Here is a 19213-nt window from a genome sequence, read left to right as displayed (position 1 = left end):
GCTAGGAGGAGATCATCTCCAGAAAAAAAATGAACAAACTTGTGCTTTCCATTTATGTATGTTGATATTACATATTAGACATAACTATAAGATAGAGAGATATACAGTACTTTTCACTGTACTGGGCAAAATTGTGACCAGGAGCCTGCTGCTGTCCAAATGGAAATGGTTGCTGACCAAATTTAAGGCTCAACTTTTCACTCTTTTGGTCTTCGTTTTTAAGTAAGAATTAATTGTGTAGGGATGCTTTAAAATTGAGATGATAGAGAGATTAGATTAGATTAGATTAGATTAGATTAGATTAGATTAGATTAGATTAGATTAGAAAATAATGATAATAAAACAGGATTTAGGGCCATGACAAAATTGCAGAAAATTTTGGGGATCCAAAGTAGGGACAATTAATGGAGCTCCAGAATTTTGACCAATATTCTAATACCAAGTTCTCATTCTCATTCCAGATATTTCTTTTATCTTTGTTTCCCCTAGATTTTATACATAAATTCCAGCTGTTTTGGGGAGCTGTGGCTTCTTAGAGTGAAAGACATCAAGAAAAGTTATGACTCCCTATTAATAAACACTTAAATGCCAAGCATTGTGCTTGATATTGTATTGATCATTAAAATGGCTGCATTTACAATAGATAGGCAAGGCCAGGTTAGGAAAGAGAGGTGGAGATTAACACAGATGGCACTCAAAGGGAAGAAGAGGTGAAAACTAATGTATGTCTCCCATTTGCCAGGGTCTTGTGCTGGAAGGGAATCTAAGATGAATTTATGGGATGTGGTGACTGTCTGCGTGGTGCTACTCAACTCGATCTCGACCTTTCCGCTTCCCGCTGGTAAGAGACCTCCTGAAAAGGCCCGCACAATGCTAGGAAGAGCTGAAGAAGACCACACTACCAGCAGGCTGCTGAATCCCTACGCTGGCCAAATGGATTGTAAGCACACATTCCACTTTCTTGTTATTTTTACCGCTGCTTACTGGCCTTCGCCTTTTTTTTCCTTTTCATATTGAGATGATCCAGTCAGCTCTGCCCACCAACAGAGACTCAGATGGGGATGGGCAGACGAGGGCTAAGGAAGAAACAGTCAAGGGATTGCCATTGTTGCCCCATAGCAGATGATAAACTAGGGCTAAAGGCATTCCTGCAAATCAGTATGATGCTAGAGGCTGTTGCTTTGCTCTTCAACAGACCAGCTTCCTATATCTTTTTTTTAACAAAAAATACCTAGTCTTTTCCAAGTTGGGTTGGTCAGGAAGCTTGGATCGAAGTTGTTGAACAGAAGCCACATTTCGGAAATTGTTTCCTTGAGGTTTGCTTCAGATCAAGAGCCTTACAATTTAGAGTTTTAGTCTTGTTTATTCAAGACCTACTGAATTCAGCTGGGCCAATTCCCACTTGCATTGTGTTGCATCCTTGGAATGAAAGTCAGACTTTCTTGAAATTAAAGTTCAAGTAATCTTGGGGTTTTCATGATGAAATGAAATATTTTCACTGGCAATATAATGCTGATTGTCTTGGAATGTAGTGCAGGCTTCTATTCACTATCCCTTCACATGTATGTGGAAGTATGGATAGGGTAGGAACAGGATTGTACTGCAGTACAGGAAAGGCCATGGTCTATAATATTCGTGCAGTGATGATGTATAATTCCTTGATGCTTTCAGGATCTCTGATTGCTCCAAGGCCTTTCTTCACATGAAGGGAATAGTATTGGTATAATGGCTTGCTCATAAGTCCCTTCCATGTAATCCTTCCAACAGATAGTAGGGACTTGAATGTGCCAACATTGGAACAAGAAACAGTCCTGCTTTCTTTCTCCTCCCCCCCCCCCATATTCGCTGAATAGATGAGACCTGTCCTTGTTTCTGTTTCTTGGAGTGCTATATTGCATGAGAGTTTAATATTTATGTGGCAGCAATCTGTCTTTTTCCCCAAAAAACGTTGAAAGAATAATGCCTCTCTGGTGAAGCGTATAGATCAGTGTTTCTCAACCTTAGCAAATTTTAAATGTGTGAACTTCAGCTCCTAGAATTGTTGCTGGCTGGGGAATTCTGAGACTGGAAGTCTACCCATCATAAAATTGCCACAGTTGTGAAAGACTTGTAGATAGTTATGCCTTGCAATGGCTTTGCCTCACTCTGTTGTGACAGAAAGAGGATCAATGAACAGCTTCTTATGCGCAAATGAGATATACCCTTGAGTTGTAGCCACCCCTTAGGCTCCTAGGGTGGGTTTTATTGTGCTTGTGCAAATTATACAGTAATCTTCCACTGTTACTTTCTGGTGACATAGGGATTCTCAGTCATTTTTGCCTCTTCAGCATCTTTCCAACAGATGCAAAACCACATCTGCATTCTTCCACTTTTCTGCCTTCTCTGTTCCTCCTTCTCTGTCTTTCCACTGGAATCTTCCCCGGGTTTCCCTCTTCACTTTTTTTTGGAAGGAAGCCACAGGAATGATGCAAGTTAGCCAAAATGTTTAGACTTTTGTCATTCTTTCTTCCTTCTACCACACTAACTACTATAATTCCTCAATTGTTGACTGTTTGACTCAGTTGTTGACTCTTTTCTGTACGATGAAGGCATTCATATCCAAATAGATGTTCTAGAAAGTCTCTGGTTTCTCTGTCTTTAGAACCCCTCTTTAGTTGCTTTAGGGAAATATGGTAGTAGGAAGAATAGAATAGAATAGAATAGAATAGAATAGAATAGAATAGAATAGAATAGAATAGAATAGAATAGAATAGAATAGAATAGAATAGAATCTGAAAGGGACCTTGGAGTTCTTCTAGTCCAACTCTCTGCTCAAGCAGGAGAACCTATACACAAATAAAAAATTCTGACAATAAATGCCAGAAGTAAACTGTTATTGTCCAGTCAACTATAATCATTGCTGTTTAGTTATGACATGTAAAGTGGTTTAAATCATAATTAATTTATTCATACATCAACCTAATGTTGTGAAAGCTGGGCTAAGAAATAACTCTTTGCAAAGAGGCACATCAGTAACCAAAAATAATTTTAGTAAAAAATTATATCTAGATTAACATTGGTGTTTCTTTATAGTTAAATTTGGGAATGAGTTAAAATTAATTTAGTATCTTCTGAAACTTCAAGTTTCCGTTGATCACATTATTGCTGCTTTACAAGTTGAATAAACTTTAAAAATGTGATATAACATAGTCACTGATATTTTTTTGTTTAGTCAACAACAACCAGTTATATTTGCTCTCTTTCTCCACAATAATCATTAAATATGTGAGATATGTAAATATGTAAGATATGCTCGGTCAATATACATTACTGAGCAAGAATCAAGCTTAATGAAACAGTAGTATGGCATAACTAGCAGCTCCCACTAAGCCTCTCCAAAGACTAGGGGAGACAGAACCAATGTGGTGTAATGGTTAGAATGCACTATTGCAAGCTAACTCTGCCAACTGCCAGCAGTTTGATCCTGACCGGATCAAGATTGACGTGGCTTTCCATCCTTCCAAGGTCAGTAAAATGAGGACCCAGATTGTGAGGACAACACGCTGACTCTGTAAACTGTTTAGAGAGGGCTGTAAAGCACTGTGAAGCAGTATATAAGTCTAAGTACTATTGCTATTTTGATCCATCCTCCCAATTACTATTTCATAAAATGGAATAACTATTATTTAATGTTATATGAGCTTTGAGGCAGGTTTTGATTCAAAATATGTATAGTTTGGATTGGGGTTGCTGTTTCAATGGATTGTTCATGTGCACAATGATACTGTTGGCCCTGTACGCAAAATTATGCTTCTGAACCTCTCAATCTTCCTGTTATAGAGATACTATGTATGAAAATGTCTAGGATCTTTCAGAACAATTAAGAATATAAGGCCTTCTATCTTTCTTTCCCTGCACAGGTAGAACTTGATCCGTTTACAATGAAACTGTAAAATTTCAGTTGTTACTTAATTAAAAAAAATATTGAGCATGCTTATGTAAAAATCGGCACATCTGCATATCATTTATTGATTAGCATAATTCTGAGTGCATAATGCAGTGGCATTACAAAATTGGACTTGGCTAGTTTCAGAAGTGTGGGAACAATCCAGAGAAAAGAAATATTTTTGGGAATATTAAAAAGGCAGAAAATATTTCCCCAAAGAAATAATGGAGAAGATCTTTAAAAAGGCAGAAACTTCTACACACACACACACACACACACACACACACACAGAGCCAGACAACTCAGCAGAAACCAGCCTTTAGAAATGCAGATGTAGTAATCCATTCAAGAAGGTTGGAGTCTTCCAGCTAGAAACTGAAGAAACATAATAGGAAGACAAAGACACTTAAAATCTACATACCCCACCCAAACTCTAAGACAGGACATAATAGGATTAACCCACCACCATCAGAATACCAGAAAGGCATACTCAGACTCAGGTCAAAGTTCATGACACAGGAACAACTCCCAACAAAAGCCCAAGAAGGTATAAAAACCTACTCCCTACTACATGTGCTCTCTCTTTTCTTCCAGAGCCATCTTTCTGGCTCTGGCTCTCCTCTTCAATAAAGTACAACCTTCTTTCTAAAGCAGTTGCCATGTTGTTTATTCCTGGCTTGGACTGGATCCTGATGAAGATTTTTCCTTCTACAGAAGTATACACAACTAGGAGTAAATATTTATTGCCCTGAAATATTTTTAATTCTCATTACATTCAACAAGTAGAAATAATGTGGCACATGGGGTTTTAGTGGCCTGGCCTGGTGGCTGTTCTGCTGGCATGAACCAGCTATTGGAGTGAGTAAAAGGAGAAAAGGCAAATCAGTTTTGGCCTTGAAGAGAAGCTGCACTTATTACAAGGCATGAAGAGCTGCTCTAGCTTGCCAGGGCTTTTGTCGGGAGATTTTGGAGACAGCAGTCCCATTGTTCTAGTCTGCTACATAGCTGGGGGGTGTCATCCACCTCCACTAGGGCAGTGGTTCTCAACCTTTCTAATGCCGTGACCCCATAATACAGTTCCCCATGTTGTGGTGACCCCCAAGTGGGTGTGGCCACCAATAAGAGGGAGTAGGACAGCTAGGAAAAAGGGAAAAAAATGGCGGACAGCGTGGTTTGGCGACCCCCGTGAAATGGTCATTTGACCCCAAATGGGGTCCCGACCCACAGGTTGAGAACCACTGCACTAGGGGGTCATGCTACTGGTCTGACTAAAAATAGAAGAGGGAAGGAGGAGAAGGAGAGAAAAACTTTGTACATAAAATGAACAGAGTGGCTGGAGAAGAAAGTTGAAGAGAGAAATCAAGTGTGTGGACCACACATTTAATTTCCTGGTTGGGAAAGGAGAAGTAAGGTCCAGGGATGGTTTACCTGGAAAAAAGAGGTATGAAGACCTCGAGGGATGAGAGCTCCACAGAAGACCAATCAGGGAAGGAGATGATCAGCTGTTCATGGCAAAGCTCTGGTCTCTGGGGAAGGATTGGGCAGATGACCCCGAGAAAGATTCTTCCCCCAATGGAGAAGCAGCAGACATTCAGCTGAGCAGAAGATTAAGCCATGTTTTTGTAAAAGCCTGAAAAAGGGGAAGGAATTGAGAGAAAAAGAGAGGAAGCAAGAGAGACACAGGTGAATAGTCTCTGGGAGACTTAGGAGGATCCAGTATTGTGTTATATACCTTTCCTAAATACATGCTGTAAATAACATCACTATATAGCAAAATGCATATTTTTCTGTGTCAACTGCCACCCTTGTAAAACAATACTCCTCTAGTTCAAAAAAGGAACCCTGTCACACTGTGACAGATTGGCAGCAAATGTGGCAGCATTCTTTTAGTTTTTTATCTTTATCTTTACTGGCACCAAGCAAACCACTGATGAAACTAACACAGCCAGCTTTAGATATAACCATACATAAGGGAGAAAATCCAGAAGGAAGTAGACAGTATCTTCTGTAGGAGAAACCCTGTGTTACATCATATTTGCACAGCAACCCTGCACAGTTGTGGCAAATCAGCTGTTCAATAGAAAAAGGCAGGTCAAAATCAGTTTTTCTACTTTCCCAAATAGTCGATTGGTATAGTTGCTGATTCTCTGACATCCTACTAGCTGGAATGATAGAAGAAACTGCCTGCATTGCACCTACAGGCCAATAATTCCTCATCCAATTAGAGAGATATATATATTTGCCTCTGTATAGCAAAAGGCTAGACTAGACAAAGCAAAACTTTTTTATTTCCACAATGAGATGTTGCTTATGATTAGAGTTGATTTGTCACTTTCAGTATGCTATACAGTCTTTAGTTAGAAGCCAGGTCAACCCCAACCAAATACAAGTCAGGGAAGATGACCCTTTATAAGACAAATAAAGGAAGTGAATCAGTTGCCCTTCCTTTTATAGTCTCATCTTCCCAAACATCAGATTTTCCCAGATTTTCCCAGGTCGTCTTGATGCTTCAAGGTAAATAGATGGGGCAAGGGTTCATCAGATTCATTGAGCTAAGTGTGCTGTACTGTTCTACTTTGCCTTTTGTTTTTGTTAGCCATTCATTCACCTATGATTATTAAACTAATTTTGTGATGGGGTGGAGCCACGAAACCCCTGCTATTCTTGTAGTTTGGGTGAACTGTAAATAGCTCTGAAAAGGAAGAAGAGAGCTTTTTTTGACATTAGAAATCTTTTGCAAAAATGAAACATCTAGAATGCTAATATGGTAAATTTCTAGATTACGTTCAATCTCTGTAACCAAAATGCCTTAAGTTCCCATTAGCCTCTTCTAAGAAAATTGCATCTTAAACGAACATCAGAAACCCCCAAACGTCTCATAACTGAGGGGGCATACATTTGATGTATAGAAGAATCATATGTATTCTGTATTGATTTGTAGATGCCTTTAAATTTATTGAAACCAGGAAAACAGAATATAATAGTAGTTTATTTTCATTCATTCATTTATTTATTATTTTATTTTATTTATATCACTGTTATTTATATCACTGTTCACACAAGATGCTAAAATAATGCCTGGTTTCTCATAACAGACTGAAACACAAATAACACAAACTCATTTAACCTTGTGTACTATGTTGTGTGAATCCAGCCACAATAAATATATTATTATTTAATTTCAGTGATTCTTTCTAAGTACATGTGGCTTTATTTTAACCAATGTGCAGTAGTAGGCTTCTCATAAAATGAGTTTTAGACCAAAAAACAGTTTGGCAAATCTAAACCCAAAGTTTCTAGTTCTTCCCACTTCTAGTTACCATCAGTTTACAAGCTAGTGCAAAACTATATATCAGCATGTTGACTATACATGAAGGTTTAAAGAAAGGTTTCTCCTCTTGAGTCCTGGCATGAGATCTTGTAGGTGGTCTCACACAGAAAGAATTATAACAGGAGAAGAATATCAAAGAATAAATAGGCTGTGCTGCCTATTTTTTCAGTGCATCAGAAATTGGATGCAACCTTTCATCTTTTTGAAAAAGAAACACAGTACTAGTTTATATTGTAGGAAGGATTGCTTGTCAGCTGTCTTTTCTAGTTTAGTAAGCCAACAAGGACCGTTTGAGTCATTCAACATTTATTTTTCCTTAGCATTGTTAATACATCATCCATAGTTGGTGAACATGTTTCCATTTCATCCAAAGCCTTTGCATTTTGCAATAAAGTCCATTCTTAATCTGGATGCAAACAACAGTCCAAACAAGTTGTTGGTATTCCATCTATGGAGGGTGTTTTGTTTCATTTTGGTTTTTTTAAAAAAAAGGCTGGATACCTACCTTTCATGGATGATTTAATTGGTTTTCCTACACATTGCAGGAGGTTTGATTAGATGAGCCTTGTAGTCCCTTCCAATTCTACAATATTCTGGTTCTAACTTGAGATATCACTTGTATTATTTAAATCCCATTGAGCATCTGAGAGGTCAGTTTGGATTCCTTCTCAGTAACTGCAAAGCAGGCTGGAATACTTGTGATATCTTAGCTTTTATACTCTTAGCCCTAGTACAGGCAGGCTAAAACTACTTTGATATGGGATATACTAATAGAACCTTGCAAATCTAATTGTGAAGTATTTCCTCTCCCTTCTTATATCCATGAGAATTAGGAAGGAGTCTATCTGACCCTCCTCTACATACTTTCTGCTTGGTTAGGACTTAAGCTACCTTTTTCTCTTCCTTGTTTTGACAACAGATCTGGCTTATTTCTATCAAGGTCAAGTTTCTTACTTACTTTCTTTTCCTCATCCTTCAAATAATTCAGTTATTAGGAAGTTGTCTGCTTGCTTCCATACTTTCTGCATATACTAGGGTTATCTTCATTATTGTTTATTATGACTACCAGAATTCCTAATTACTGCATTCAGTCTTTGAATGGTACCAATTTTGCTGGGATTGGATAAGAATATTTCTTGAGGGGATGATATCTATGATGCAATTCTCCAGGGCAAGTGTCACTCAAAGGAGAAGATGCATTCAGCTGTTTCAGCCAACACATAGATAGATTGAAAGTGGCTTGAATCCAAGCAGATGTTTTCCAGTAGATCAGGAGTGGTAATCCTGTGAACCATGGGCTAGATGTGGCTTGAAGACCTGTTTTACAGGTCCCATATTTTCCACAGGACTAGTTGTGTTCAAACTTTAAAAGTGATTTGTTATATTTTGAGGCTTAATGTACCTTTTGTGTAATGCATCCTCAATAAATTTGAAGGCCAACATTTCAATCCAGTTCACTGTGTCATTGCCACGCTCCTGTGGATGACCAAATAAAAATGTTCTTCTCCCCCAACTGTAATTCTTGCCCATTTTTACATTAAAAATTGGGTAACAAAGCTCAGACAGTTATGGAAATGGAATGGAACTATGAATAGACAACCTATAGAATGTCATGGACAAGGAATAGACCAATTTTCTGTAAACTGAACCCTCCAAATGTATCAGATTACCACTTTCATAATTCCCAGTGGTTATCCTGGATAGGAATTACAGTTGTACTCCAATGCATTGGGAATATCATGTTAAGGAAGTTTTCTGTCTGTTCAAAAGTGACTAGGTGCTGTGAGAATACTCACAGTCTAATATTTCACTTAATCTAGTTTTCCATAGAAACCCTTAGTCAACCAATGGATATGTATTAAATAGGTTAGCTTGTCTTATGGACTTCTTTAAACATCAAAAGTAATGTTGGAATTTTCACAATCGCCTTATACAACGTTTGTAGCTAAAGAAGAATGCAGCAATGGGTTTTCTAGTCTTGATAAAAATGTGTTAATCCTTTTGAATTTTGAATACAGGCCTATAGAACATAAACTTTGTCAAGCTGGCATGTCATGGGATAATTTGGGTCCAGTTGAGCAGAGTTTCCTTTTGGTTGTTTATATAATGGTACTGGTCATTATTTTATATTCCATATGTCATATTTATGTAATGTACAATATCTGTTTTAACACTATGGTTCTTGTTTGGTTTATGACTTGTGTTTTGTTAGTGTATATCACTCAGAGTCCCAGTGTTGAGTTGGGTGGTCTTATAAATTCAGTAATGAATAAAATTTTAAAAATTGAATTTTGCATCCTTTAACATATGCAGTCGTCATTCTCAGATTTAACTATGTGTCTGCTAGAAATTTCAGTAACTAAGATTATTTTCTCCATGTGAAATAATATGCAATCATTTGACAAATTGTTTTGGTCCTTTTCCAAACAGCTAATATGCCTGTGGATTATCCCAGCCAACTTGAGGATGTGATGGATTTTATTCAAACCACTTTAAAAAGACTGAAGAGGTCACCAGATAAACCACGTTTCTCCAAACGGGAAAGAAATCGGCAAAATGCAGGAAGGAACAATAATTCCAGCAACAAGAAAGGACGGAGAGGTCAAAGGCTCAAATCTCGGGATTGTGTCTTAAGTGAGATTCACTTAAATGTGACTGACTTGGGTTTGGGATACACTACCAAAGAAGAATTGATTTTCCGTTATTGTAGTGGTTCGTGCGAGTCTGCTGTAACCCTGTATGACCAAATTTTAAACAATTTAACCCAAAATAAAAAGTTGGTCAGTGACAAAATCAGGCCACAGCCTTGTTGCAGACCCATTGCTTATGATGATGACCTTTCATTTTTGGACGATGACCTATCGACTTATCACATACTGAGGAAACATTCCGCTAAAAAATGTGGGTGCGTTTGATGTCCTTGTGTGTTTGGACACTGCTATGATATTGCATTCCTGCTAAAATGGGCAAAGAAGGGGACCAAGGCTCCCAAGGAAAGAAAAGATTGCCTTCAAATGAAGGAAGAGGACCAAGTATACAGGAGAACAACACCTGTGGGAGCCTGGTTGATGGAAATCCAGCACGGGATAATTGGTGAAGATACAACATGTTGGAGCTTTTTGTTTCTACAGGAAGGCAAATAGACATCAATGCTCAGGGGCTGAGATCCACAATGAATGGGAATTACTTACACCATTGGTTTTGAGATGATCCACCATTGGCAAAACTTGGCCAAACAGGTGCTTATCAACACAAGCTCCCTTCCTTCTTCTTTTTTTTTTTTTTTTTTTGTCCTCCAAAATAGAAGTTGATCTAATTATCACAGGCCTTATTCCCAATCTGAAGGCATAATCTGTCTTTCATATTAATAAGAATGTGTTTTATGATCAGCCGCAGGGGCTTCTGGGGGGGAGGCGGAGTCAACAATGTCAGATTGGCAAGCATGATCAGATGACTGAGGTTCCAACCCTTTTTAAATTTGTGTGATGCATGTTAAAAAGGATCAATGCTTTGATTACCCAGCCATATTCATGACTTTGCTCTTGTTGATCTCTTTCCTCTTAGACACCCTTGATCTAAACCTTCCCTAACCTTGTATCCTCTAGTTATGTGGACTGGGTTTCCAGAATTCTTCATAATGGCTATGCTGGCTGAAGCATTCTGGAAACTCGGATCCCAGGTTGAGGAAAGCCACTGTGAACAATCCTGAGGAATTTATCAGGATATTTGAGATGGAAGAGTGGAATATATAGAAATGTTATAATGAATAAAACACACATGATGATAGGAGGAAATTATCATAGCAGAACTCTCTGTTCATATAAATTGCTGGCTAAATTTGTCCAGCTTGAGAACTGATAGTTCCCAACAATTCACTCAGCACTTTTTTGATACTTGTTTATGGAAGCCTACAATTGTAGACCTTTATCTTCCATTGCTAATAATCTCATTAAGAAATCCGTCAAAAAAATCTAAACTTGAAATCCTGCCCTTCATTTACAGACCACTTAGCCAAATTGCACATCAGAACATCCCTCTTTTCTGTGATGTAAAGATAATAACAAGCTTCTTTCCCTGTGCCTTATGAATAATACAAAATTATTCTACCCATAGCAATTGGTCAGAAAGGAGACTCACAACAGAGTCCTCCAGTTACAAAGCTTCAAGTGGAGTTACATATAAATTGAAAGCAATGCCATATTTTTATATACAGGTAGTCCTCAATTTATAATCATTCACTCGCCGACCATTTGAAGTTATTAGCACTGAAAAAGAAGATTTACAAATGGTCCTCACACTTATGACCATTGAAGCATTCTGAGGTCATGCGATCACCATCTGTGATCACCTTCCCAGCTGGCTTCCAACAAGCAAAGTCATGGGTGAAGCCGGATTCACTTAACAGCTGTGTGATTCACTTAATAACTGGAGTGATTTGCTTAACAACCATGACAGAAAAGGTCGTAAAATCGAGTGTGGCTCACTTAACAATCATCTTGCTTAGCAACAGAAATTCTGGTCTCAGTTGTAGGCTTAAATCAAGGACTACCTGTATTGAGAAGAAGTCAAGCTCAACTTTTAGTTATATTGCTAAATTCTAAAGAAACAATTATTAAAAGGATGGAGGATTTCTAAAAGCTAACTAATTTAGAATGTAACTGAAAAAGAATTAATGTTAGAGGGAGAGAGATGTTACCCTTTCTGTTTCCCAACATAGCAGGCTGTGTTTTTAATCACCTGTCTAGCAAAATGCCATTTTAAAAATGTGGATCTTTTATTGGTTTACAGAAGGACTAAGGTCACTTACTTAATGAACTACATTTTTATTTGCGGTCATCGTGAGTGAAGAGAAAGACTACTTGGTGCAATGCATCCTGTTAAAGTCAAATCTAGAGAAAATATTTATTGAGATTTAAGTTATTATTATTATTTATTACAGTTCAGACATGAGTTTCAGTTTCATTATTTATTAACGCTTCTTTCTTCAAAAGAAGTGCCAAAGTTACAATGAGGTAGTAATGCTGGGATCAAGGTATATGGTTTTTCTTTTTAAAAAAAGTATTAAGAATTAATATCAGGAATGAAATCTGTTGTTTTTTTAAAAAAAAAAAATCACTTACTTTACCATTTGAACAAAAATCATGGAAGCTCAGTTGGATAGTACTTCATCATACTCGTTGCAATATATTTTATCATTGATCTTCTTTAACTAGTTGAAAATCTGAAGGTTCCCTAACTTCTGACAATGCTGTTTGTTATCTGGGGGGGGGAAGGGGGCAAGTACTATTAAAAAAAAAAGAAAATATCACAAACAAGAATATTCTAATAGCTGAATTTCCTGTCAGAGATTAATGAGTTTAACTTTGAGGTGTCTCTTCCTTGGCCTCATTCAGTATAGGAAAGTGATTGCAGGCTATCAAAGATGAGCTATTTGAAATAATTTAGTGATAGCTTTCAAACAGCTGAGCTATATTCATTTCAAAGACTATTATCTTCAGTAAGAGGCAGTTCGGTCAACTGATGCAGACTGTTGTATGCAGTAGATGAACATCTGCATCCATGCATGCATATATATTTAAGATGATGTTCTTTTAAATCATCTGAAGTGCATTTCAGTGCAAATCTGCATATAAATTGTTGGATATCCAAGCTTGTATCATTTGGCATGACCCCTAAAATAACAACTATAAAAGTATCTATTTGAAAGTGATTTAGAGGTGAGGCAAACCCATTGCAGCAAAGACTTAGTCACTGGTCACTTAGACGAGAAAGTTAAGTATTTATTTAATGCTGTCTCAGTGAAGTGAACAATATTTGATAGTGCCCAGTTTGCCTGGCGACTCTTAATTTTCTACATTATTTCTACTTCAGATCAGTGGTGGGATTCAGCCAGTTCGCACCACTTCGGCAGAACTGGTAGCTAATTTTTTGTTGCCCAGGCCCAGAATAGAGCCTGGCATCCACACAGAGAACTGGTTGTTCACATATTTGAATTCCACCACTGCTTCAGATGGAACATAATTAGTGGTGGGATTCAAATATGGGAACACAATGGTGGGATTTAAATTCTTGGAATGCTCATATGAAACCTTTCTCCTAAGAAGCATTTTAAAAAGTCCCTGTATAGTATTGATCAAGAGCATCCTATACCTGGAAAGATATTCATACTACCTGAACATTTCACACATTATGAAAAGTAGTTATGCAGTATTTCTGTAATCTTTGCAGATATTAATTAGTTCCTAGTATTGCTCTTAAGCTGCTAAAACATTGTTTAAATACACTTAGGAATTTGATCAATGTTTCTAATGGAGCGCTCCTTGTTTTTAAATAGGACCATGGGAAACAAAATTTAAATTGTGCAAATTTTAGAATCCTTATTACCATATGACAATAGCTCATAATAAACCAGATCATTTTATCCTGTCTTTTGATTCTGACTGACAATAGCTAAGAAGAGTTTATCTCCCAGGATTCTTATTTAATGTTCTTAAAGCAGAGGTCCTAGGAAATGAACCTAAGATCTTACATATTTGAAGCTGGTTTGCTATTTCTGCTGCTATTGCCTACCATATTACTACTGAGATATAATCATCCCAAAGTGTTTTTTTCAAAGGGCAACCGGACTTTGTTTTTCCTTAAGTTAAACCAACAATCCCAAAAGAAATTCCCCTAGTTCTACAGTGTTCAGAAGTTTCTTCCAAGAAAAAAGAGAGTCAGTGTCTTTTAACTCTCTGGTAGAAACTCAACAACTATTTCTTTGATGTAGTAGATAAAATATTTATTGGATTTGTAACACCATGACACACAGAAAATAATTAATGTGGAATTTGAAAAAACCATCAGCATTTCATAAGATAAAGACCAAAGAGAAAAGAAAGCCATGTTATCTCATTATGCCAAAAACTATAGAGCATATGTGAATTATCTAATAATGAAAAAAATTAAAAATGCACTCAACACCAATTTATCTGTAATCAAAGTTTCATGCAAATGTAGCCTTAGTTTTTCACCAGAAAGCAAGTAAGAAGAATTGATGTCCCTATTCATTTGCCTGCAGAGATGTCCTCAAGGTGGCAGCCACAAATAGTGGGTTCCAAGTCCCACCAGTTTTTTATGCATATCATGTGTGCACATAAAAATACAGGTGGACCTTTGATTAGGTTATCATAGATGCTATTGAAACCTTTTTGACTAAACCTGCAAATACTATTTTTTCATGTCTGATTCTGCTACCATAGCAAATGTACTACAGACCACCATAATTTTCATCCAGATATTTTAAGTGCAATTTCTATCTCCTTTTGATTCTTATTTTTTTACAGTTGGTCTCCATAAACAGAAGTGACTGAAATCTAGAGAACATACTGTATATCATATCCCAGATTATAACTCTACTCATATTATCATTAAAAATAAGACTTCTAAAGTCAATGGAACATACTCCCAAGCCCATCATATTAGTATTCCACTGAAATGAAATAGATTTAAATTCAATTAATTTCCTTGGAATGGATATATGGGAATTGTTTTAAAAATAATTCAAAGCACTTTGATTTTGGAAATGTCTATAAGTAATTTTGCTGTGCTGTGCATACACTTCATTCATACGGCATTTGCATCTGAGAAATATCTATTGCAAGAATGGGATCTGAGTAGGATTTAAGCCAACAGTTCAGTATATCTCTGTCATCAAGAATGTGTTCCATCCATTTGGGAAAAGGTTTCTAAAGCTTCCAGCAAAATATTTTGATTTTGTCCTAGGGATGTTGACCTTTCTGTGGATTACTTCTCACATGCCTTCCTAATGCTTGTCTTGAAGCCACTTTTTATGCTGTGGCTCCAGAAATTTGTGCAGCTATTGTTATCCATGTTCATTTAGAGATATATTTGGCTGTGTTCAGCAGCATTCCCAGTTAAAATGAAAAGGATCATATCCCTAGTTTTAATTATTTAAAAGGGCTACACCTGCTTCAAAACTGATTCAAACAAGGGCTTCGGACTTCTTACACAGGCTTGATAGCTCTCTGCTATTTGCTAAAAAAAAGCTTTTCCCCCTGCCCCCCAGCAGGCCTCTAGAACAGGGGTCTCCAACCCCTAGTCCATAGACCGGTACCAGGCCGCGGCATGCCAGCAGCCGGTCTGTACAAACAAGCAAAGCCCCATCTGTGAGATACAGGCAGCACACAAAACCATGCCCCCACCAGTCTGTGGAAAAACCTTTCTCCACGGAACCGGTCCCTGGTGCCCAAAAGGTTGGGGACCTCTGCTCTAGAACAATCTCACTGCTTTAAGGAGAACAACTATAAGCTGCCTTGCTGTCTAGCAGAGAGTCCTGCATTCACATTTGTGCAAGGTTCAAAGGACTTCTCTGATATACTTTTTGAAGCATCCACAGTCCTATAAGTTAGCATAGACGAAGGCAGTCTAGGACCATCCAGATATTTTGACCTATAAGAGGGCAGGTCTCTTGCCATCAGCCATGCTGGTGAGGACCAAGAATCAATGAAATCAAAACTGTTGAGCTACAGTAACATAACCAGCTGCTACCCTATATTTCCACATATAAATAGATATTAACAGCATAGATGCCTGTCTACTCAGAAGTAAAACTGATTGCATTCAATGGGACTTAACTCTAAAGAGCAACCTCAGAAACTTTCAGCCAGAATTATTGTCACATTTACTTCCAGTTTTAATTTCCTTTCCTGTGTACCTCTGATGTTTCCTGTAAGTCTGGCTTTCATAGAGAGGATTTAAACATTTGTTTAATATTCCCACTGAAACAAAAGGAATTTTACTGGATTTTATTCAAAAGAAAAACAATGATGAAGGAATAGTGATAGAACGGTCACATGACAGGATACAAGACTGCACGAAGGTTTATCGTTTAATGAGTTTCCACAATCTGAATCTTAACATGGAAGGAATACGTATTGCCAACAGGCTGCATTACAAACCATCAGTCTATTAAATCTTGATTGCTTGTGGGCAAGTCAGGACCAATAGCAGTTTCACATCTTGTATGAAGCCATAATGTACTAAATGTTTTATTTTTGGCTTTTGTGAAGCTATCTAACTGCTGTGTCAAAACCATGGTTCAATGGTTTAGTAGTGCAATGTATGAACCTCATACTGTTTCCTGTAAGATAAATCAGCAAGACATAAATTCAGCTAGTTTGTTTTCTGAACAATTAGCTGTCATGTTTAGGATATGTTGTAATTATATGACTGGTTTATCTTTAATCATAGTATGGTACTACTATTTTTCAATTGGAAAAATCTATTGGATTTGATGATCTAAGAACATTGGTTCCTATTCTCAAGTTTTTCTGTATGCATGAGTACCGTTATCTTTTCAGACAAGGGAGCCTGCATAAGGCAAAATGATACCCTCAAAATATACATCCAAACCAACCAGGGTAGCAGGTTCCATCTTTTGTTATGAAGCATTCAAGCACCTTTACAGGAATCAGTTTCACATTTGCTGTGAGTCTCTTTCAGCAGCCATTTCCCTCAGCCCTTTAATGGCAGCCTAATGCTAACAAACCAAAAAGGTAAAGTTTGTGATTTTTTCCCACTCTGGAAATAAGAATTGAAAAAAACAAAACAGATAGTTATTGGGGATTTTTACTTCACCTCCAATTTACGTCTCAGCCGTTTGTGTTAAGCAAAGTTCTCTACAGACTTTATTTTTGTACAATATGCATTTTATAAACTTTTTATGAAATAAAGCTTCTTTCTATTGTTATGATGTAATTAACTGTCATTGTTGCACAATTTTAAAAATGGCTTTTGTCTCTGCCTTTTTGGAACAGAATTTCAAAGGCAAGTAAGGCTTTGGGTTGTCTGCCTTGAAAAAAGCCAAGTTGTCAGTTGCAGTTGCACAATTTATGTTCCACCCATTTTCTGTGACATCACTCATACAGAGCTTGGATCACACAGTTGTGAGTGCCATCTTGAGTTTTTTACCTCTCCCTGCAGATGTCCTGGTTCAATACCAGGTCACCTTATTGGGAATCAGATTAGATTAACTGAGGGGATCTGTTGCTCTGGGGGGGTCTCTTAAGTATATGACCAATGTTAGCCTACTGGCACAGCTAAAGTGTACTACTGGCTGATTTCTTAGGCAATATAAGGCAATTCTGCCTCTGTCCAGCAACTGGCCTTGTTTTACATATTTGTGGACATTCAGCTAGTTGAAGCACATGTGAAAGATAAATTTAAAAGCCAATGAAGTCTCCACATCTCTTGATACATGAGGCTGTTGGGATGGCATGCACTCATCAAAACATTTTACCAATCACATGAGATTGACTGACTGTAGAAATACATGTTTTCAGGAGAAGCCTTTCCCTCCTCCTAAATTTGGATTTTCCAAAGGTAAAGATATAAAAAAAATCTTTTTTAAAAAAGTTAAATAAGATCTTACTGAATAATTTTTGCACCAAACTTCCCTGCCCAAATTTAACAAATGGAATGCCTTTCAACATGGAAAGAACCACATTGTACTTATCTGCCCTGGAGCTATTAAAGAGGACACTGTGAAAGGAAACTCCTGGCAATCCTAATTCTAATTGGATGGAATCGGATGGAGATGGGGGAGATTTAACAAGCGTCTTCTGCCTGAATAGAGACTATGCCATTTTTAAGAGTCAAATATTCTAATTTTTATTGTGTGTTTAAAATTCAAATCAAATGTTATTTAAAAAAACTGACAGAATAGCAGGTGGAGTGTCACTGTGAAAACTTCAGCAGTTTGCATCCCAATGTTTTGTCCAAGAACTCAAGTGTTTCTCAACCTCAGCAGCTTTAAGATGTGTGGACTTCAACTCCCAGAATTCCGGGAGTTGAAGTCCACACATCTTAAAGTTGCTGAGGTTGAGAAACACTCACTAATTCACTGATTTTGATCCTATCCAATGCTTTGGGGGTTCATATTCTCTCTCTCGCACACACTCATTAAGTCTCTAGTTCTTTAATGAAAACAGTTGCCTAGTCTGCCAGCACAATGCCCCATCTATTATGCCTACTTTTTGGTCAGTCACCCAACAAGCATTCCTTTTTGGATCTGTCTTTTTTCCCTCCTCACTATCCTTTTTATATCTCTAATTCCTTTCATCTCATTCTTGAGGAAAGCTGCCAACTTTTCCACCTTTCTTCCAAAATTAAAAAAAAACAATTCCCACCTACCTATGAGCTGATTTTTTTTTACTAGAGATTAAAAATATGCCCTTTTGTGGCCACATTTCAGAATAGGTCAGAATAACTCAAAGGGTAAAAGACATTTATATTGCAATGCCACATCTTTTACACATCCTATTCCAGTTACTACAGAGGCTAATTTCATCCATCAACAGAAGCAGCCACATTAAAGCCTGGAGGGAAAGCTTAACTGCAAGAATGCTGGAGGCTGGGATGCAAAAACCTTTCTGTGTAAGCAGTAGCCAGAGATCCACACCATGATAGCACTGAAACATCCTGTTCGAATGATCCACATGCCTCCTGGATTTGTGATATGATATACGGACTTGGTCTGGTTTTTATTTGGCAAGAGTTGTGTTTGTGTGTGTGTGTGTGTGTGTGTGTGTGTGTGTGTGTGTGTGAGAGAGAGAGAGAGAGAGAGAGAGAGAGAGAGAGAGAAGGGCTCTGGAACTGAAAGGCCGCCATGTCCAATGAGGTACATTGACAATTCTTTTCTCGTACACAGAGAAGGGTGGTAATGCCTTCAAACATGTGCTACTTTCTAGAGAGAGCTAAAAGAAGAACTTGGAATATTAGCCTGGGAAGCTTAAGATGCTTTGCTCAGAGAAGTGGGAGCGAGTCATCCAAGATTTTGGCCAGGGAAGGAGGCCATTGACAGCTCTGAAATAAATAGCAACAAGAAAAATAATCGGTCCCAGGTTTCAAAAGCACTAAGGCTGAAGTGGAAGGGCTAGTAGAGTGTCAAGCCCTTG

General features: G+C 37.6%; 1 protein-coding gene across 2 annotated transcripts in view; it reads left to right on the top strand.

Annotated features, from left to right (window-relative positions):
* GDNF (glial cell derived neurotrophic factor) overlaps window positions 1-17007 on the top strand; it is a 32457-nt gene extending 15450 nt beyond the window's left edge. Inside the window, exons 2-3 of one of the 2 annotated variants that reach the window (XM_039347926.1) lie at window positions 743-940; window positions 9687-17007. In XM_039347926.1, the coding sequence (XP_039203860.1) occupies window positions 769-940; window positions 9687-10171 (657 nt within the window). In that variant the 5' untranslated portion in view covers window positions 743-768 and the 3' untranslated portion in view covers window positions 10172-17007. The remainder of the gene's footprint in view (window positions 1-742; window positions 941-9686) is intronic. The other variant, XM_039347925.1, reaches the window with a different exon arrangement.
* The last annotated feature ends 2206 nt before the right edge of the window (window positions 17008-19213 follow it).

This window comes from Crotalus tigris, unplaced genomic scaffold, assembly GCF_016545835.1.
Source record: "Crotalus tigris isolate CLP2741 ecotype Arizona unplaced genomic scaffold, ASM1654583v1 scf7180000018103.2265978, whole genome shotgun sequence".
Classification (NCBI taxonomy): Eukaryota; Metazoa; Chordata; class Lepidosauria; order Squamata; family Viperidae; genus Crotalus; species Crotalus tigris.
Note: the sequence above shows the minus strand (reverse complement) of the source record. Positions and strands in the feature narration are given on the sequence as shown.